The sequence below is a fragment of the Crocuta crocuta genome, unplaced genomic scaffold (assembly GCF_008692635.1).
Source record: "Crocuta crocuta isolate KB4526 unplaced genomic scaffold, BGI_CrCroc_1.0 scaffold80, whole genome shotgun sequence".
Taxonomy (NCBI): Eukaryota; Metazoa; Chordata; class Mammalia; order Carnivora; family Hyaenidae; genus Crocuta; species Crocuta crocuta.
Genome location: NW_027527559.1, coordinates 1,784,554 through 1,807,480, shown reverse-complemented (window position 1 = coordinate 1,807,480; position 22,927 = coordinate 1,784,554). Strand labels below are relative to the sequence as shown.

The 22,927-nt window shown below is 46.3% G+C and overlaps 1 protein-coding gene across 1 annotated transcript in view; it reads right to left on the bottom strand.

Annotated features, from left to right (window-relative positions):
• The window catches only part of PDGFD (platelet derived growth factor D), a 100,000-nt gene that overhangs the window by 67,103 nt on the left and 9,970 nt on the right, over positions 1–22,927 (bottom strand). Inside the window, exons 2-4 of the mRNA XM_077770008.1 lie at positions 22,528–22,609; positions 22,263–22,316; positions 153–357 (exon numbers count right to left, since the gene is read on the bottom strand). Of these exons, the coding sequence (XP_077626134.1) occupies positions 153–357; positions 22,263–22,316; positions 22,528–22,609 (341 nt within the window). The remainder of the gene's footprint in view (positions 1–152; positions 358–22,262; positions 22,317–22,527; positions 22,610–22,927) is intronic.

Here is a 22,927-nt window from a genome sequence, read left to right as displayed (position 1 = left end):
CTTGTCCAGGCTCCCTGCCGAGGCCGCCTGTGCCCTGCGGGGTTCTGTCTGCTCGGGTCCGGGTGCGTCCCCCGAGGGAGGCCTGGTGTGAGGTTTCATACCCATCCTTGTTCCCCCCGGACGTGACCCGGGCCACGCTTGTCCCCACTCACCTGCAGATATCGTTTTCCGCTTCCTCTAATCCAAACTGGTTGTCGAAGGCCAGCTGTATCCTCGTCTTCTCCCGGGAGAGCAGGCGCCACGTGAGGAGCAGGTTCCGGGGGTAGCTGTTGGGGAAGCGGGGGCTCTGGACGTGGCCGTTTCCCGTCACCTGGATGGTCTCGTCTCTTCGGTACAAGTCTGTGAGGTGATTGCTCTCTGTTAGTAGTCACAAACTTGTAGAAATTAGTATGTTGTCCCAATCACAAGAAAGCAAACACACAAACAAAAAAGAACAGTTTAAGACATCACACGTTAAGACACGTCTTGATCCCGTCTAACAACCTGAGGCCAAACGGCCGCCTCCTCGTTCCACACATAACAGACTCTCCTACCCCACTGGCCCCGGCCGCGCGCAAGCGCGCCTGCCCGGTCATGGTTCGTGCTCGGAGTCTTTGTTTCACATAGTTTTTGACAAGGAAAACGAATGGTTACCTGAGAACTCAGGTTCATTTAGATCGATAGTAACCTCAGTAAATAATGGGGCGCCTGGGGGGCTCAGTCAGTTAAGTGCCCGGCTGCGGCTCAGGTCATGGTCTCCCGGTTCGTGGGTTCGAGCCCTGTGTCAGGCTCTGTGCTGACTGCCAGCTCAGAGCCTGGAACCTGCTTCAGATTCTGTGTCTCCCTCTCTCTCTGACCCTCCCCTGCTCACGCTGTCTCTCTCTCTCTCTCTCTCTCAGAAATAAATAAAACATTTAAAAATATTTTTTAAAAAAACCCGAAACCAAAACAACAGCTCTGTTCTTCTCTGCCCTGACGGTGTGACAATATCGCTTCAGCAAGGCACCCAGGCCGAGTCCAGAAATACTGATCAAACGAACAAGTGAGTGAACAACATGAAGGGATCGAATGGTGTTTAACGACTACTCATTTTCCAGTGGTTTCTCCATTGTAAAAGTCATTAGTTCTTTGCCTTAGTTTCTGGTGACTCACAGGCCCAAGTCTTGTATTTTCTGTGTGTCTGAACTTGTGTGGACTTTCTCCCAGGTTCCTGAGAGGGAACTCCGACCCCCTTAGACCCTTCCAAGACCACGTGACAGAAGAGCCTTTGTTATTCCTCATGGGTCCCGGGGACCTCATCTGGGTTTACACTGCTGAGGCAGTTCACTGCGGACCCCTGAATAGTTTTGGGGCAGAGAGGGGGCTGTACAGTAAGACCGACCCAACCGCGTGGTGACGGGGAGAGGGCTCGGGCCCTGGCATCAGTCTGACCTCACCACCTCCCTGGAGGAAAGGAGCACTGGACACGGAGTCCGGTCCCATCACAGCGCACCCCCCCACGCCCCTCCTGCAGAATGAAACCCCAGTAGAAAATCTGGTCACAGAGGCTGAGGTAAACCTCCCGGCTGGTGGAGCGCGTGGACGAGCTAGGGGGTGCTTCACGCTTGGGACCCCCCCCCCCAGAGCTCACCCTATGTGTCTTCGTGGGGCTGATCCTGAAATGTACTCTTTATAACAAAACTTAGTAGTAAAACTGCCAGTGTAACTCCAGGGCCTTCCTGAGCTCTGCAAGTTGTTCTACCAAATTACCAAACCTGATGGGCTTACGGGGGACCCTGAATCAGTAGCCGGTTGGTAAGAAGTACGGGCTCATGGCACCCCAAAATCTGCGGCCGGCGTCGGAAGGCAGTGGTAGGAGCCGTGCCTGCAAGCCGTGAACTGTGACCTAAGTCTGGGAGCTCTGTGTCGTCAGGGCAGCCCACGGTGGGTGGGTTTGTACATGTGTCCCAATGTGCAGCGCTCTCTGCAGTTTGGACTCTGGTGGCACAGAGCCTGCTGGGAGTGGGCCCCTGCCACAGTCTATTTGCGCTCGCCTGCAAGCGCGCACTCGGAGGCCTGTAATTCAGCAAGCCGGGTCAGGGTGGCTCAGGTTGCTGGTGGAAACCTCCGGAAGGCTGGCCTGCTGAGGGTGGCTGGCAAGGCTCCCAACACCAGAGGCAGGAAGGCGGATGGAGCCCACGAGATGCAGAAGTGTCTTCCCCTTCACAAACGTTCTGGCGCGCGCGCGGGGACTGCAGCTTTTCTCCTTCCGCTCATTCAGCGTTTACCGTGTTGCGTTTGCCCAGTTAGAGCTACGTGGACAGTACCAGGAAGGGCACGGGGAGCTGGCGGGAGCTGGTGACTTGAACCTAGGATGTGAGAGCACAGCTCTGCAGCCCGTCCAGCGAGCCCAGCCACACACCTTCCCCGGGGAAACGCTCTTCCCAGTTGACCCTTCCCTTAACCCTATGCTGCAAATATAGCCATGAAAATCACCTGTCTGCTCAACTGTCATCGGGCTCTTAGGAAATGGCTGAGGGCTGGTGGCTAGAAAGAGAAATGTCAACCATCGGCCAGTCAATCCACAATCATTTACTGAGCACAGAGTCTGAATGTAATGTTTTGCACTGTTTTGAAGACTTGGGTCAGTAGAGATTTACCTTCACAATTCATGCCGTACTTCCTTTACTGTCATTTGCTTAATATTTCTCTAAATTAATATTTTTATTTTTTAAGTTCATTTATTTCTTTTGAGAGGGCATGAGTGGGTGGGGGAGGAGCAGAGAGAAAGGGAGAGAAGAATCCTGAGCAGGCTCAGCACCGTCAGTGCAGAGCCCGATGTGGGGCTTGAACTCACAAACCGTGAGATGTGAAGCTAAAGTCGGCCGCTGAATGGACTGCGCCACCCAGGCACCCCAGGAGATGCTCGTTATATTTTTAAGAGAGCGGTGGTGGGGGTGGAGTTTCCTTCTGACACAGTTTGGTTACGACAAAACTGATTTCCAGTATTAGAAAATTACCACCGACCTATATTGCACTGTCTCCAATTATATCAACCTGAAGGCAAAAAATTGTTTTTCTCAAGTATCGTGATTTTCCCCTTAAAAATCAAAATCCTGCCAAAAATATACATATACACACACATGAATGATAGCGACCCGGTTTCTAGGCTTCCTTTGGGCCAGGCACTGTTGAAGCACTCTGCATGTTCCATTTGCGGGAGAAACTCTTTACATATAGGACACTGTGTGTGTGTGTGTGTGTGAGTGTGTGTATGTGAGCATTTATAACAACTCTCCAACACAGTTATTACTACCATTCCACAGGTGAAGGTTCTGCGGCACAGAGAGGTCAAGTAATTTATTTAAAGTCACAGAGCTGGTAAAGAATGGAGTCAGAGCACAAACCCAGGCTCTCCGCCCCCCGACCTGTTGCTTTCAACCACTCTGCTGTAGAAGGTGTTCTTTCTTAGTCTTAACTTTGGGAAAGGCCGTTTTAGACCCTTTGCTATCTGTAATCCGCTCTGACTTGTGAATCATACTGTTTGCACTTAAATTATAACTTCGTGCTGACTCAGGGCTATTTTTAGCAGACGAGTTATAATGAGTTATGGTACAGACCCCAACATCCCGGGTTTACCCTGAATGACTAAGTCCTATATATGAAGTCACCCTTCGGAACAAAAGCATTCACTGTGGTGTCCAAGCATAGCAAACATCGACGGAGCAATTATTAAGTGCCAGGCACCCCAGTAAGTGTACACTACTTCATTCATTCTTTGCAACGACCCCATGATACTGGTAAATACCCCCTCTTGACCAAGGAAGCAGCACTGGAGAAACTTGTAACCTGAGGGCACAAAGCTAGTGGGGAATCGGGCAGTCTATCTTCAGAGCACACACCTTGAACCAGTGCATCGTGGGAGCTGCTGAGCTACAAAAATATGAAATACATCAGTTCTCATAAAGACTAATTTCCATGCAAGTTTATACGTTATTTTACATTCTCATACAGAAGGAAGTTTACATCCTCATAAACTATGAGTTATGCATTTGATCTTTTTTTAAAGCCAATTAAAATGGAAAAAAAGAAAAGCCAAGTGTTTTTATTTGTCGATTCCATTCCCAACCCCTTAAACAAAACCAGTTCATTCAACCAAGTGTCAAGGGAGCTCATGAGAAGTCACTGCGGCCCCGTCACAACGTCTGGGATTTCTCTCGAACAGCCAAGTGGGGCTCCCACCGCAGACTCATTAGCGTCACCCAGGAGACGGTGCACACGAGTGGGACCCCCGCCCCCAGCCCTGCTGATGCCGAGAAGCTGGGTGGAGAGCAGCCGCATTTGCTGCAGCGGCCCCTCCAGCGCCGCGTGGGAGAAGCGCTCACCCTGCTGACCCTCTCACTCGGTCTAGTATTTCACTGCTGCTTCTGGACTTTCCTGGTTCCTCCACTTCGTGCTGTGACTCCACACCCCAAGCTCAGGTTTCGTCCTGACCTCCCCAGCCGATGGCCTGTCTCAGACTCACTTTCCTGTCTGTGACCTTCAACCCTCCTCCAACTCATCACGTCTGGCCCACGGCCGCCTACGCACTGACGCCGCGTGTCACCCCCGTACCCAGCTTTCTCCAGTGCATGGAATGGCGTCATTCCTGGTCCCTTCGGAAATATGTGGTGACCCGTCAGCACATAACAGAATGTTTAAGAAGAAGTCAAATCATGACTAATGCTACTACTTCTAATTCTTCTCAGATCGTAATATTATCTAGGACAACATAAGATGCAGAGGCCAGAGGCTGAGTGGCTAAGTAACGATGAAAATGCTTGATCGACGATTCCATGGAACAAGGTACCTCCTCACACAATTCAGGGCAACAGTACAGGCCTCCCTGTGTGCCCCGTCCCCGTCCAGGAGCCAGAGGCCATGCCTGATGTCACAAACTCTCTATTCGGCAGCCACGAACCAACAGCCAAGAATGGTCGTCGAGTCAGGAAAGCCCCAACTTGAAAGGGACAGATCACAAACTTCATTTGTAGAACGACTGTTCCATAATTATGCGCTAGATCACGGCCTCAGGGCCGGCCCGGACCAGAGCCGCATGACGTGTACACCCACCAGTGCCGCCTGTGATGCTCCGCAGCCCAGCGAGGCTACTTGTTTTTGGAGGGAGCGATGCTGGTTCTAAGCATCCGATTGTGTCAGTCCGCCATAAATATAAGTTTATGTAACAAAAATGGGGACAGTAAATATCACTGCTCTCATTCTGCTTCTTCTTTTAAATTTGACTTTGTTTTGCGACTGCAGCAGGCAAGGAAACCAGCACAGAGAAGTTTCAGCGACTCGCTGCGGAGGCGGGTGTGTCAGAGTGGAGACTTCGGTCCAGCCTGCCGTCCGTGTCTCACCTGGTGGCTTTCCCGCCACAGCAAACCACAGCATTTCACACATCGTGCCCTCCCTGTGGACCCACAAAATCTTTCTGAGGGGTGCGTGGGGGGCTCAGTCAGTTAAGCATCGGGCTCTTCATTTCGGCTCAGGCCATGATCTCATGGTTCTTGGGACTGAGCCTGCTGTGGGGCTCTGCGCTGACAGTGCGGTGCTTGCGTTTCTCTCTCCCTCTCTGTCTCTCTCGAAATAAATAAATAACCTTAAAATTTTTTAAAATATATCTGTTAACTACACACGTGGGTGGATGGTTTCTGCGTATAATGCATCTCGAAGTAAGACAACAAATAAAAGGTAGCTTTATCAGACATAAAGTTGAAAAACGCGGGGCGCCTGGGTGGCTCAGTTGGTTAAGTGTCGGACTTCGGCTCAGGTCATGATCTCACAGCTCCTGGGTTCGAGCCCCGCGTCGGGCTCTGTGCTGCCAGCTCAGAGCCTGGAGCCTGCTTCGGATTCTGTGTCTCCCTCTCTCTCTGACCCTCCCCTGCTCACACTGTCTCTCTCTCTCTCTCAGAAATTAAAAAAAAAACAAAAAACAAAAACACATTAAAAGTTGAAAAACGCATTTCTAACAACTTCCATTTGACGAAGCCACCGGGCCTGACACCGTGGGGGCTACACTCTGGGGAGAGTTCCACCCCAAGGTCCTTCCTCCCATTTGGTACCGCGTCCGTCAAGATCCGTGCCACCGCGCTCGGAACACCAGGGACCAAGGCAAGGAAGGAGGCTGGAACAAAAGCAGGAGCAGCCGTGCGTGTGGGGCCGCGCTCGGGCCGCTGGGCCACGCGCCGAGTCGGTGAGCGATGTGCACTGCGGACCGCGGGCTCAGCGAGACTCCCGGGGCGCAGGCCGGCGCCCTGTCTCCGTGTTGGGACGGGAATTACCACACTGATCTCCACATTCTCCCTGGGGGAGGGGGCCTCATAACACAGCACGGGAAAAAACAGAAAAACCGCCTAGAATGCAAAACATGGACACGGGATGGAATTTAATTAGGAGATAATTTATGGAAAACGATCTAACTTAAAAAGCACAGGGTTGGAGCGCCAAAGGTATCAATCAGACTTCATTAAAAATGTTAGTCTAAAAGTCAGCATGAGAGCTTTTTCCACAATCCGCCCGTGTTGCCTACGGCGCGAAGCTTGCAATCGGTGAGCTCACTTCTCCCTGGGGCTGTGGGTGGGGCCAGGGTCAAGGAGGCTCCAGCACACCCGGCCTGTGTTCCCAGTGGGCACGAGGGTCGCCAGCGCCCCCATCAGCTCTCGCACAAGTCACCTGTGCTCACCCTGCAAGCAACGCAGGCGCAAAGCTGATTAAACGTCAGCCGTTTATTTAGAATTCTCCAGCAGAGATTTTTCTAAGATCTCCAGTCGTGGTACAAAACCTTTCTAATTATGAAGATTCGGGGAGGAGGGAGTTGGTTGTCTGCCAGTTGTGTGTGTGTGTTTTAATTACAGTTCCTTTTGGCACACACCAAAGTGTTAATGTTTTGTAAACAAACTTCCTCAGTGTAACAATTTGGAGAGTGTTTCTGGAGACTAATCACTTGATAATTCCCTGAGCTCAGAATTGTTGCTTAAGAACTTGAGTCAAGGGGCACTTGGATGGCTCAGTCGGTTAAGCGTCCAGCTTCGGCTCAGGGCATGATCTCACAGTTTGTGGGTTCGAGCCCCGCGTCGGGCTCTGTGCTGACAGCTCAGAGAGCCTGGAGCCTGCTTCAGATTCTGTGTCTCCCTCTCTCTCTGCCCCTCCCCTGCTCATGCTGTCTCTCTCTCAGAAATAAATAAAACATTAAAAAAAAAAAGAACTTGAGTCGATCAAAATAGAAAAATAGAAATTGCCATGAATTCTTTTCTGCACATTTGCCAGAAAGGGTCACCAGGAGTGCGGCAGTGCCCAGAGTACGACACGGGAGTTACCATTCCTCACCTCACCGCGTCTTTTAACGTACGAGCTTTTGCCCTGTCATTACACAGCGGTGAGCAATTTCAAGAGCCCCTCGGAGCCACGGGCCACGCCACGCATTCCAAGACCCCCGTGGATGCCTGAAACCACAGATGGCATTGAACCCTATGTACACTATGCTTTCTCTAAACACACACACCTCTGAGAAAGCTTACTCTATAAATTAGACACAGTGAAAGATTAACAACAGATGCCAATGAAAGAACAATTATAACAAGATACTGTGATGAAAGTTACATGAATGTGGGTGCATGCTCTCTGTACTCCTGGCCATGGTGTGAGGTGATGAAACGCAGCGAGGCGAATGACGGGGCTTGTGACACACATGAGGCGACTCCTGCCCTTTCCACTAGACATCAGAGGGAGGGTCACCTGCTTCCCGATGACAGATGACTCAGCGCCACTGAAATCGGGGAAGGTGAAATTGCAAATAAGGGGCAGGGAGATTATACTGTTTCCTTCAAAATAGCTTCTACTTCATAGGTATGTTACAGAAGAGATTATAAAATTATATTCAAATGAAAATTATTTTTGGTCTAGATTTAGAAAATTAGAGGCAGTGATATTAAAGACTGCTCTAAAATAGCCGTACTATATTCTATTGCATTAGGATAATTCATATTAAAGGGGTGCCTGGGTGGCTCAGTACGTTAAGTGTCTGACTTTGGCTCAGGTCATGATCTCACAGTTCATGAGTTTGAGCCCCACATCAGGGCTCTGTGCTGACAGTTCAGAGCCTGGAGCCTGCTTCGGATTCTCTGTCTCCCTCTCTCTCTCTCTTTCTCTCTCCGGCCCCTCCCTGGCTCATGCTCTTTCTCTCTCTCAAAAATAAACATTAAAAAAATTTTTTAAAAAATAAACATTAAAACAAAGGATAGTTCACATTAATTCCCCAATAATTCTCTTTTCTTCTGGTGTAGCCTTTTGTTGTGATGTTGCTTACACGTGAAGGATGTGGGGGAAAATGAGTAACATGCCTCGGAACTGTGGCAGGTGGGGATGGGCACTGGTGAGCGGCACGGCGGAAAGAATCACAGAATCAGAGAGCTTTTCACTTATCCTAATGTGACACCTAGAAAACAAGACGATCGTAAGGACAAAATGTACTTGCTTTAATCACTGCCAACACAGCTCAGGGACACAGAAAGATAACAGACAAAATAGAAAGGAAAAGTCAGACCCAGGAAAAAGTAGATTTAGCCTTTCATCTAAGGTCTGAAAAATCGTAATCTTACATCGTTAGGAAGACTGAAGTAGGAGCTCTGAGTATTCACAGAGAGTGAGAATCTTCCCAAGTTAATTTACAGCGTCAGTTTCAGGAGGAAGCAATCAGTCCAACAAAACCACCTCAGAATCTAAACACTGGGGACATAAGACTGATTCTGAAATAGCCCAGTGATTAAAAACTCGATTCATGGGATGAAGACAAAGCGTTTTCCCAGTAACGTCTAACTAAAGATTCATCAAAGCTGGGATTTAATACAAGGATCTTTCTTATTTGTGCTCTGTATACACCCATGTCTATGTATGATATATGCATTAATTACCTCCATGTAATACACATGAGCACATTATGTATGTCTATAATTATGCTTAAGTGTTTATTAAGCTACATGGCCTTGGTGCTATTTACAGATTGAGTCATTTTTCAATACCCAAAGTCACTGAGTTCCAGAACACTTTTTTCACATATTAATGTATCTTTTTCTTTGCTTCCTTCCTTCCCTTCCTTCCACAGTCCCTCCCTTCCTTCCTTCCTCTCTCTCTCTTTCAAGAGGGAGAGGGTACAATTGAGCAAGGGACCGGGGGCGGGGGGTGGGGGAGAGGGAGAAATGGGGTTCACCCGAAGTGCGGCTCAAGTTCACCTGATGTGGGACTAGAACTCGTGAACCATGAGATCATGTCCTGAGCCGAAGGCAGATGCTTAATTGACTGAGCCACCCAGGCACCTCTCACATATTAATATTTCAAAATAGGTAACTTTTTAGGATTGTCCAACTGTTAGGAAATAGAGCAGGTTGGGACTGAATTTTGTGTGTGTAAGTTTAGTCATGCTTAAGAGAGAACTATCCATTTTATTTCAAACTCAGATATTTTCATTTGCAGCACCATTTGTGGATGAAGTATAATGCATATTTGGATATCTAATTGTCACTTCAAATGCTTTTATAAAGTTTGCATTAAAATGGAGCAGTAAAATTAAAGAGTTTTTGTGCATACAAATGAGTGTGGGGAAAGGAATGAAAAATATAATAAAAAGTGGAGACATGATAGCTCATCCATATTCTCTTGTAAAGAAATAATCACGCACTTTACAGGACTAAAGCTGGGAAGATATATACAAGTGTAGAAAGCTAAATTTTTACTTATCACTGAGACTTAAGACAATAAATTCCCTCCCTACCTCACACAATAAAATTAAAGGCAGTAGAAATTACCATATATCTCAGAATAGGTCAAAGAATTGTCAAAGCTATGACATATTAATGCAAATAATTCATGCACTGTGATGGTGATAAACATCTATCTGTCCAAAGCCAATAGCTTCCAAGAGAACCCTTTGCTTTAGAGATCTATCACTCACAGTAGCAAAGAATGATACGACAATTAATTAAACAGGAAATGCAGATGGACTCCCAGTATTCCTCAATCTTTCTTAAAATTCCTTTGAGGCCTGGGGGGCGCCTGGGTGGCTCAGTCGGTTAAGCGTCTGACCAGATCAGGTCATGATCCCATGGTTTGTGAGTTCGAGCCTCACATCAGGCTCTGTGCTGACAGCTCAGAGCCTGGAGTCTGCTTCAGATTCTGTGTCTCTTTCTCTCTCTGTCCCTCCGCCTTTCACGCTCTGTCTCTTTCTCAAAAACAGATGAACATTAAAAACATTCTTTTGACTCCTAAAAGTGCCAAGCTAAGCAAATCAAGAACACACACACACACACACACACACACACACACACACACAGAGGTTACGAGAAAGGTCACGTTATCTTGGCGCTCTGTCTCAATACTGAAGGAGAGAAATAATTTTGAAGACTTTTGAGACTCAATTCAAAAAGGCTTCGACTTGGACTTTCACTGGGGTAATGTACTAAAAGAGGTTACACTTTTATGGATCAATTCATGCTATTACCATTTTATTAACAAATCGCTTAGGGTGCTTCAGAGCAGATGTGTTTCCCCACAGAAGCTCCCACGTGAGCAGCGCTGGGCTTCACAGTGGACGGTGCTCGCGAGTGAAGCCTGTTTCTCGTCCTGTCTCATACGGACAAGTCTCTTCAGTACTGTTACCTGATCTGGCGGGCCTTCTCCATGGACTCTTCCCTCGTCCTCTGCACAGTCAGGGGAGGTCAGACCATACCAGCCTAAGTCTCACTGGTTTTCACAACAAAATTTATGTCTTTTCACTTTTCAAAAATATTTTAATAATTTTTGAAAGATAGAGACAAAGTGTGAGCACGGGAGGGGCAGAGAGGAACACACAGAATCTGAAGCAGGCTCCAGGCTCTGAGCTGTCAGCACAGAGCCCGATGTGGGGCTCGAACTCACAAAGTATGAGATCATGACCTGAGCCGAAGTCGGACGTTTAACCCACTGAGCCACCCAGGTGCCCCCAAAATTTTATTTCTTGCTCATACTACATGTCCATCCACTTGGGGTTGGTGGAGCCCTGCTTCATGTTTGCTCACTCAGGGCCCAAGCTAATGAGGCATCATGATTGTAATATTAACAATCACCGCAGGGGAACCTAGGGGGTGAAGAATTACCCGCTGGGTTTCACGTGGGCAGATACCTGAAGTGATCACCAGGGGGGTCTTCTTGCTCCCCGACGGTGAAGTGAGGGCTTGACTTGTCTATTTCCCAGTCAGTAGCATAATCTAGCCACACACTGAATAACACCCCGTTGCTTTTTAAAGCTAAATCATTGCAATGGTGGTGAGGGAGATGTTGGGAGAGATGGGCAGTGGCAGGGAGTTCCGATATGAATCCTTCATGGCTACGGAAAAAGAAAAATCTTGCTGGGTTACCAGAAAAATACATTTGAGTAAGTGACCTTGGCCTTCTTTAGAACTTGTCTTGTTAGAGATGGCAAATGGGTTTCACTTAGTGGGTTAACTTGAATGGTGCTGACTTCCTGCAAATCTCTCTTAGGATCCTGAGCTTGCATCCGTGGTAAGTGGGGGGTAAATGGAATGATTAACAACATCTGCCAAGGACGCCGGAACACAGGGACAGAAGCATGTTTCTGCCATGCCTGGTTTGCTCCATTCCACCACTGACTCATACTCTACATTTAGACTTCCTTCTACCTGTCTGACAAGACTATACATTTCCGGGAAGCAGCATTCTTCACGGTGGGTGCCATACAAATACTTGTTGAGTGAATATTTGCTTGGGAGTGACACAGAAAAATTAGGTGGGTTTCCTGTCTAGGTTAAGAACATTTCTGGGCAAATTAAATTTGTGTAGCATATTATTTATACAGCCTTCAGAATATTATAATATTTGTAATAAGATTCATAAAATCGTAAATATTCAATTAAAGTAATTTTCACAAGGAGTTAGTATTTACTAAACATGCCCGAGGTTCGACAAAAAGTGCTGAATGTTTACTGGTCTATTTAGAGCTCAAAGGGCCTTCCTGGTCCTCGTTACTATCACATACTCACAACCAGGACTGCCTTGCTTCGACAGAACACAGACAGTTCTGTTCTACATTGTTGACTGACTCCAGGACTTATCTTAATTGTAATACCCAACTCTTTACATAGCGGACATCGGATTTCTGTGACGAGTTAAGCCGATGGAGAGGAAAGAAACAAACACACGTGTTAACATTCCCTGGATTTTGTTCCGCGCTCATCCCCATGCCGGGCACGTCCAGTGCTCCGCCGCTGGCCGCCGCACACCACCATGCTTCGGACGGTCCTCAGCACCACGCACCGTCCCTATGATCGAGCAGGTGTTGCTTCAGTGTTTGTGACAAGAGTAAATAAATGAACAAACACACGAATTACAGGAGTCGACAGATGATACTGCAGAAGAGACTGTTTTCCACCTCAAGCAGGGGTACCCTGTTACCCTGCTTACTCTCTGTAAACCACCATTTTAAAGCAAAACTTTAATAGCCAATAATATTATCTGTGAAAGGGAAAATAAGTTAAACAANATATATGCAGAGGGGGGGGAGAGAGAGAAAGGGAGAGATGGAGAGAGGGAGGAAGAGAGAAAGAGTCAAACTAGAAACTTGTAAATACTCTAATACACACTGTCCATCAGAGATTATTAAGACACTTCCAATATCCCCTTGGCGTATGAAATATATGTCAATATAAGGCAAGCTCGCTTTCTTGTTAGACCACACCTGTGGCCGTCTAGAATCATTTTTTCAGATGTGATAGAAGAAAAGGTCCGGGCTCTAATAAAGGACAATTCATACGTGCATTTAATGAGTACTGAGGATGCTAATGGTGTGTACACACTGTTAAAAGGAATCAGTTTGTGAACTCACATCGGCATCTTCAGAGCCCACTGTGGTTTATGGTAGAAAACTGGAAGGCTACATAGAAAAAATAACTAATAATAAACCAGCAACCATCTGGCTTCCCTGCGAGTGCATATGTTAAAAATAATCAGATAGTTTCTTACACACTAGCAGAAAAGAATCTGAAGTTATTATCTGGGGCAAGACCCAGAACAGCCCATCAGGCTTCAAGCATTTACTCAGCTCTCAGGGAGCACCTGGGAGGAGTCAGGAGTTACCCTCGGACTGTGTGCCAGGTCAATGTTTCACTCTAAGCAGAATGCCGCACGGGAGAACGCGTAAGCACTAGGTTCTTCTGTTATAGTGGTTTTTGCAAAGGGCGAGAAAATGTACAATTTTCCACTGCTACCATCTTAAGCCTTCAAGGACAGCGCCACTGCATCTGTTGCTCTGAACTCCTATTATGATATTATTTCATTCATAAACCATCAACAATTGCTCTTACACTTTACTAGATTTTATTCTGAAACACACTCAATAAAATTCTAACTCTTACACCGGCTAATCCTTTGTGACTACTCCTTTGTGAGACTGCTACAGAGATGTGCTGGGAGCAGCCGGTGACAGAAAACAGTCCGGTTTGTTTTTCCGGTTCACAGGCTACTGCACGTTTTGTTTATTCTCAAGGGGTCTCAGGTGTGAAGGGAGGGACATTTTTTTCAAAGTTAATCTTAGAAAATGACCTGTTTCAGTGGCAAGAAGAACTATAGGCCAGCTCCTGGTACTTCAAAATAAAAATAAAAGGCAGCATTGCCTTTGCATCTGGAATATAAAAAAAGTATTTTAAAGCACCTGTGCACAAAGGAAAATGCTATAGTTAACACTGTCCTTAAATAAAAAAGTACATGCAAAAATGGAGTCTTCTAACTAGTATATGTTCCCTACGATAGACCTAGAGATATTTATAGCCACAGAGCAAAACAGAGTTTTAGGAAGTGAGACGTCTGAGTAAATGAAAAAGTATCAGAGCATTAATATGCATTACACTTTCCAGAATGTCATGTTTCACCAAATCGCGGTGTTGTGTGAGTTTTGCATGGTTGTCTAATGTAGCTGTTCTCATAGTCTCTACTTCTAATTTCACTTTTGGTTACACACAGGGACCCAGAGACAATCCTTTCACACATATACAGAGTCATGTGGAAACTACACTGAATCCTAGCTGCCTGTCTGTGTGCCACAGTCCCCAGTCTCCACAGAAACACATTCTCTCTCAATCTATCAATTTTTGAAGAAGAGTAAGCTCTCCAGAAATATTTGCTGATGGACTCCTTCTGGAATTCTGCACAGCACAGCATGTCATAATCAATTCACAGATCCCATAAGCTAATGGAGGCTGCAGGTACCAGATGAACAAACAAATGACAGTAACGAAAATGTGTCATCTCGAATGGGAAGCCTGGAGGTAGAAGGTTGGTCAACTCAAGGCTTTGAGATGTCGCCATGGGCTCCCACCTGTCTGCTCTGCTTGTCTGGGACTGCGGGCTGTTCTCAGAATCTGACAGAAGGCTCCAGAAGCTCCAGCCATCTCCCCACAGGGTGGGTGCAGAGGCCAAGATAGGCCTTTTCTCACAGGAGTCTCTTTTTAAGAAAAGAGAAACCTTTGGGCACCTGGGTGGCTCAGTAGGTTAAGCATCTGACTCTTGATTTTGGCTCAGGTCATGATCTCAGGGTTCATGGGAAAGAGTCCTACGTTGGGCTCTGAAGACAGAGCAGAGCCTGCTTGGATGTCTGTCCCTCTCCCTCCCTCTCGCTGCCCCTCCTCCTGCTCACTCGCTCTCTCAAATAAACAAACTTTAGAATAGAAAAGAATAGAGAATAGAAAGAATAGAATAGAATAGACTAGAATAGGAATATGGCCTCTACTCCTGGCCACTATAGTCAAATCACAGGTCTCAATTCCCGTTTCCTCCGGGCCCAGGTTCCAGTCTGGCACCCAACACCGTCTTCACCAATGCAGGAACCCAACTGCACAGCCCCCCTCAACTGCCTCCAAGACCACAAAGGCAGTCCTTTCAATTAGCAATCTCCATGCACCCCAAATGCTGAAACACAGAAGTGCTCAATAATAAAGTGTAGAAGTCCTGACACATTGTCTCACATGTGGGATTTTCTGTGGGTTCCTGACACGGCCTCTGTAAGAGCCTGACTCAGCAGACACCGCCTGCGCCTTCATCTTGCGGCATAGACCAGGATGCTAATTTTGGAGAGGAAGAGCTGAAGCCTATCTGGCTACCCCCAGGAGAGCCTTCCAGGAAGGAAGGGAACAATATTTGTTACAAGCGTTATCGACAGGATCCTTGGCATTTGCTAAGAAGGCCCTTTCCTAAATGTGTGTCATGGTCACTTGTTCCCCTGGAAAGATTGAAAACAAGTACAGTGACCACGCGGTACCCCTAGTAAATAATTGTGAGACAGAGGACTTTTAATTTAAAAACAGGACTTTTGATTAAAAAAGAACCGAGAGTACCTTATGCTGATATATGGTTAAATGGGATTGACTGGAGGAAAATCACATTTCTTGGGTCAGGCATTGTGACAGAACACCTAACGTGTGTTTCTTCACTGACTTTGCCTGAAGCACTCATTGTTTCCCTGTCCTCCGTTTTCCAGACTACAAGCGTCTGGAAAATAAAGCCTGGGTGTCATTCACTGTTGTATCAAGACCCAGTGGGAGATAAGAAAGGGCTTTCAACATACCCTGAACAAGTGAATGAAGTGCAGAATATTCTCAGAGCAAGGTACTTCTATGCATTTTCATAGAAGGAAGCAGCTAGTTAGGTCACTTGTTGACGGAGTTGGTTCATCTGCAGTTGTTTTTTTTTTAATGTTTATTTATTTTTGAGAGACAGACAGAGTGTGAGCATGAGAGGAGCAGAGAGAGAGGGAAACCCAGAATCGGAAGCAGGCTCCAGGCTCTGAGATGTCAGCACAGAGCCCGACGCGGGGCCCAAACCCATGAACCGCGAGATCATGACCTGAGCCAAAGTCGGACGCCCAACCAACTGTGCCACCCAGGCGCCCCTCATCTGCAGTTTTGAAGGCAGGATTCACAGAGCCCCCTCCCCTCCCCCCGCCGACCTGGGCCCCTACTGGCTGCTTCTGGGCCCTATAATACCTCCTGTGGGACCGGGGGTCTGCCCAACCCATATGACACCCCGTTCTCTGGGCCTGGGGGGGCTCCCATTTCTAAGGAGTGAGACACAGCAGCGTCGGTACCGCGTCACTGGGCCCTGGCCCTCGCACGCCTGTCTGCTCCACACGGCCCTCCCTGCCTCCCTCCTGCGCCCCAGCACACGGGGTCATCCTGAATCTCCAATGCAATGAGCGGTGCCTGGCACAAGACGCGGCCCAGGAACACTAAAGGAGCCTGCGGTAATAAAACAGAAACTCTTCCTCATAATCAACCAGATTCTACCATATCATGTGACTCACACCCATTTAACCATAAACCATGAACATTTATTTAGCATTTATTATTTTGTACAAAGTACAATGACAGAGGCTATGGGGCATAAATACAAAACAAAAAATAATCATCAACCCTAACAAAGCAAGGTACAGAGATGGAAAATCAAAACACATTCAATTCTGAATGTTGACTCCAAAAGCGTATACGGCTTTCCCCGGAGCAGTGCACCGGGAATCATGTTTCTGAGACTCCCCGCATGACTGGGGAAAGGGCTTCAGTGTAATTATCACCAATCCGGAGCACTGAGTGGGGAGAAGTGGCCATACACGCATGTTCTATCTGCTACTCTTACTGTAAAAGAGCTAATACGAATGACCTTTAAAAAAAACAAAACAAAACAAAACACAACAATGCTGTGTTTGAATGGACTGTTCGGTACTACTTCCTAGCCGTGTGTCTTTGGGAAAAATCATTGAATCTGGGAAGCATTTTCTTCATCTGCAAAGCAGTGATAAGATTGGCTTTCATGTGGGTGGGTTACAAGCCCTCCTCCCCCCCAGTAAAAGTGGAAATGCTTTACAAAATCTACAGCAAAAATGAGAGACATGTCACTTAATAAAGCAGACATGCAGAAAAAGAACACAAAGGAATAAATGAACAATGAATTCGAGCAGCAACCATTTTAGAAGTTCAGAGAACGGTGAGGCAGTGCCTTGGCCTGATTTATTGCTTCAAAGAGTAGGAGGAACATATGTAATAAAACGTAGAGGTAGAGACATACACTTAAATATTTTATGTTTGGCTTTCCTTGACTATTTCTAGAAATGTTGGGCCCTGGAGCTATTTCATTAGTTTTTTTCTAGTAAGTTTGAGATAGATGCCTGTGACTGTCGACAGAATACACTGAAAATATAAACCCCATGAAATGTGACACAATTTCATCCAATGTGTCCAAGATATTACACATAATTTATTGATAGCTCCTAAATGAGAATAAAAAATGGAAAATATGTTCCAATCTAACAAGAATGCGATAATATGGATACCAAAGCAGGTAAGTATTAATAATTATTTTATTCTACAGCCGCTGTAATTTGATGGGTACCCTGTACATGTCAGGGAACATGAGAACTTGTATCTGAAGTATGTTGAAAAGGCAGTGGAAAACATATTTTTCTATTTAAATCTAAGGAAATGACTATACTTTAAGAGTACTGGGCAGGATATGGTCATATTTTGCACTCCATTCTTCCTGTGCCACTACCTAAGTGTCAAGGTTGAGATCTATCCTAATATTACGTTATTCCCTGCGTGAATCTATACGACTAATGGAACAGTTTCAAATACACTAGACCGTTAATACAAATATAAACGTATTGAATTCATTATGGTTTAACTTCAATTCTGAGGATTTATGCATCATCTAGAATTAGTGAAAGAATTGAAATATTGGATTAAGGGATCCAGTTTTCTAGACAAGTTCCAGGGTAATGCTACTTAAAGTGCCTGTCTGCCACATAACAAGGAGCTCGGGCCAGGCTGGGGATCAGAATACAGCTTTCTTCATCAAAAGTTCTTGCTACAATCAGCAATTTTAGTAAACTAGAGGGCACTTGGGGTCACATTAATCTCCATCTGGCGCAAGCTCCTTACCTTACTGTGGACTACTAACAAAGGATTTCTGGGAATGACAGGAGGCCCACGGATTGCCTTTGAGCTACAGTGGTCTACAGAAAACTAGAAATGGACGATTTGCTTTGGTCTGACCTACTGAATCACGAGCCTGGTCAGAGAAGTGTTCTAGAGCCTGCTTGTACAGCATTGCTTTGAGAGAGAAAGGGACATTGGGATCAATTCTTAAGTGCACACTGTGGTTACTGTTTCCCTTATTCACCCTCCTACAATGTCCTAAACATTTTCCATATGACTTCCTAGCAGTCCCTCTAGAGCCACCCACTTGGTTTCCCGACCCTGTTGATGCTGAGCCTGGGAATATGAGCTGTCGGAGAACGCAGGAGGACGCGCTGGGGGCCAGTTCTGAGCCTCAACCTTAGGGGTCCTCTCATTGACTCTATACAACCCTCCTGTGCTTCTTTATTGCCATGAAAAGCACACACGTTGGACAGCCTGTTAGAACAGAGATGAGAGACCCACGGAGCAGATGTGGATCCAACCGAAAGCAGAAGGCAACACCGTGCAAACCTAGTCTAGGTCTGTCAAACTCCATTTGACCCCAGTGAGAGTAAGTCATTCTTGCCTCAAGCCACTTAGTTTGGGGATAGTTGTTACATAGCTTATTGTTCAAATAGCTAATGAATACATGTATGTAGGGAACCTTCCAAGATTCCAGGTGAGGAGGGCTGCTCAGATGGACAGTGTTGGGGAAGCTCTTGTCACACCCTGGGTCCAGGCACGGTGGAGGAGGTGTGAGAAACTAGGCATAAGAGTAGTGCAGAGACAAAGTGCAGAGAGTCCCGACCAGGACTCTGATACAGCCTTATATTCTTCCCCAGTTAATGTAGTAAAAAACATAAACAAATGTAATACAAAAATACCAGAAATCTGTTAATGAAGGAGGAATGTTTCAAACTAGGATAGAAAAGATTTTAACCATTTACTAAAGAGGGGGAATTTTTATTTATTTTTACTTTACTTTTATTGCATTTTAATGTTTATGTATTTTTGAGAGAGACAGAGACAGAGCACAAGCTGGGGAGGGGCTGAGAGAGAGAGACATGGAATGTGAAGCAGGCTCCAGGCTCTGAGCTGTCTGCACAGAGTACGATGTGGGACTCAAACTCATTAACCATGAGATCATGACCTGAGCTGAAGTGGGACGCTTAACCGACCGAGCCACATGGGGGGGGCATTTTATGCTAATAGTAGAATACACGGAGGCTCACATAAATAAAGCTGCAGTCTTCAGTTTGTTTTCCTAAAACAGTCAGCCTACCATCAAAGTAGAGTTCTTATTCCATGGTGTGGACCCAACTCATTTCCTACTATTCTTAGTATTTTCCTTTCAAGTTCTAACTTAATAGATCCCATCAGGATAGGGTTCAAGACTGATGTTTGGACTCCGACACCTCAGAGAGACAGCTGCATTAGTTCATGTAGCTTTTGTGAGCAGACTGGACGAAAGGACTGCTTACAGAATAATGCTTTCAGAGTTACTGTTCAGTGTGAGACAAGATAATAACATGTACTTTCTACATCACTATCAAAGAATGGCTCTTACCCGTCCAACTTCCTCAGTCCATTTCTCAAAACACTCGGTTCCCTCCGCACCACGAGGAAGGGAAATATCTGACCTTAACATCTACCACAATAAAAGTAAAACAATATTTTATCCTGGTTTCTGTCTGTATAGTCCCAAGGCAAAACACAGTGTATATATGTGAACCTCAACCAATTTTTAGTTAAATTTAGGTAGGTACACACACACTAAGTTTATAGGGCATTTTGTTGTTTCGTTAAAGTTTCCTGGATACTATCTGGGTTGTAACTACATAAAAATGTAAAAACTGCTTTTATTTTTTTGAAGGTCCATTGGTATGTACCTCCAGTTGGTCAAAAATGAAAACGATGGGAACAATTCTAGCCTGAAGTCACCAAACACACCCACAAACCTTTGATTTTAGCAGCCAGAGCCAAACACTGCTGTGACTCACTTAATAAAGTGGCTATAGCCATTTTGGGGGGCTCCCCAGGGTGAAATGTTCCACTTTGGATAGCTTTGCATATAATAAAAAATCTACTGCAACTATGACCTTGAATATCTTCTGGAATAAGGTATAAGGAAACAACAAGAATCTCTAGTAAATAATAGCTGTAAGATGAACAACAATGTCCTCTGAGCAGTGTTTTATTTACATCTTTCTGAACTGCAAATTTCTTCACCCCAGTCCATTTCAGACAGAATGTCAGCCATTCTGTCTTTTCAGGAAGCTCTTGGTCTCAAGAAATTCAATCTTCCTTTTGCAGTTAAGGCCAAGTTCTTCCAACTCACTCAATTCACCAAAGACAGACTCTATATATAATCATTCTAGAAATGCTCCTACCTACTGAGCGACATTTAAGACAAGCGGTACAATTTCTTAAGACAATTTAAGAAAACATGACATTGACTATTCTTTTATCAATAGTTCTTGCTTTCTCACTGTAAAAAAAAAAGTATACTATTGATCTGTTCTTAGTAAACTTCGCAATTTCTCCTCACCTCGTCTTAATATCGTATAATGATAACCCACTGTTAAGAAATGTCAGCAAAAGGGGTGCCTGGGTGGCTTAGTTCGTTAAGCATCCGACTTCAGTTCAGGTCATGATTTCACAGCTTGTGGGTTCAAGCCCCATGTTGGGCTGGCTCTGTGCTGACAGCTCAGAGCCTGGAGCCTGCTTCAGGTTCTGTGTCTCCCTCTCTCTCTTCCCCTCCCTCACTTGAGCTCTGTCTCTCAAAAGTAAATAAACATTAAAAATTTTTTTAAAAATGTCACCCATCTTTTCCATGAAGCAAATTATGTAGTCATAGAGTAAAGGTTAAGTAAATATAACCTGGAGATGTCCTACGTAGATGGTTAGCATTTCTCTTCCAACAACAAGCTAGTATTAGAGCCACCGTGAAGTCTCCAATGGAATTCTATAGGTTGACAAAGTGCCTACTATAGCTTTCACATTTGCTGCAGACATTCTTATAGACTATTTCCCTGTTACACCTAAAAGTCAAATTTGCAGTGACATTATCACAACCTACATCTCTGATATTAGCCATATTTTAATACACAAATATTGATCATCTAACTAAAAACGTGCACAAACCTGGGGGCACTTTGGCTCGTGTTCATATGATCTCAAACATCTCTTCAACATCTTTGCTTTTGACAACCTCTTAAAAACTTAAGAAAAATGTTTTTTTCATTACTTATTTTGAGAGAGAAAGAGACAGAGACAGAGCACCAGCAAGGGAGGGACACAGAGAGAGGGAGACAAAGAATCTGAAGACAGGCTCCAGGCTCTGAGCTGTCAGCACAGAGCCTGACGTGGGGCTCGAACCAGGAGATCATGACCTGGGCCGAAGTCAGATACTCAACCAACTGAGCCACCCAGGAGCCCGGCAACCTCTTAGAAATTTGAACATCTGTCACACATGTCATATAACTAAGGCTGTGAGGGAAAAAATATCACCGATGAGTGAAGAGGGCTCTCCTTTGAGTCCCTAGTAAACAAAAAGGTCTTACAAAATACACAATTTGGGATTTAGTATCAAGAAGTAGTTTTCACCTTGGGCTGTAGGTTAGGATGATAAAACAGGTAAATCAGAAGGATTAAAATCTCCAACTATATGCTTTAGAACACATCTCAACATGGCGAGAGCACTCCAAAAAAATGAAACACAATTACCCGCCAGGCTGCTATTCTATCCACATTTCACATGTAAAACAAATTGGCCACGGAATATGAGTTTTCTCAAAGAACCACAATAAATCTACTGAATTGCATACAAAGAACTGATACTTAAGTCGGTGTCTAATGTTTTGCTAATACTGTCAAAACAAGGAGAGATAAACATAAGGCTTCTGTCAAAAACGTGCATACAAATTACCTCTTTGCACAGATCAGTGTCAAATCTGTATAATCTCTGCTTGAAGAACTGATCTCCAGAAGTTGTGGGCAGAATGTGGAACAAAACCTTAACCAAGGATCGTAACATGATTGATGCTTTAAAATAAGCCTCCCGTCAATGCCAGGTGATTTCAGGAGTCAGCCGGGCAGCAACCCTGAGAGCCTTTAAAATGTAAAGGAATCGATGCACGTACCGGAAGTGTGCAAGGAGGGAACTGAACCTTGCTACATCCGAAGTCCATGCCCTGAAGCCTTACTTACGTCCAACTGCCGGACACACGTTACTACCCACTGTGATTACCAAACAGACACAACTGCGAGACTCACGGACGGGCCACTTCCGAATCTGAATCGGCCAATTCAGAGCCGCAGTCGAAGACACTTCCAGAACACGGAGGATGAGTACGCACTTCACCCCGAACCCAGAGCCAGGTCGCAGGGCTTGGCCCGACGGCGGGCGGCAGAAATCACTACCTCTTTGTGAAATCGACACGAATCGTGAGGCTCCCGAAGACGTCAGGGGAGAAGAGCCCCCGTGACCAGTAGTTAGTACGAAACTGGCCCTAACGGGTCCCCGCAGAGGCCGCCTCACCTCGGGAGCAGGGGTACCCGGGGGGCCCAGGCCGAGGCGACGTCGCACGGAGTGCCGTGCGCACCGAGGTCAGCCCCGTGCCCTGAGGAACCACACGGAGCGTCCATTAGAACCGCCCCCGGCCAGACGGGGGCCTGGCCGTCTCCCCCGCGTCTCCGCGTTCACGACACTGGCCGCTGCTCCGCTTCCAGGCCCAGGAGGGAAAGCGAGGCGCGCGGCGCGCAAGGCGGGAAGCCGGGGCACTTCCGGGAAGGGGCGTGNCGGCCGCCAGTCCGGCTGCCAGGGGCGCGCGACTCCTCCGGACACCGGGAAGCGGGCTCAGGTCTTTCGGGACCTGTCTTCTGCCGCCTCTGCTCTCGGGCCCACCCCGTCACCGCCCCCCCCCTGCCTGGGCAGAGGC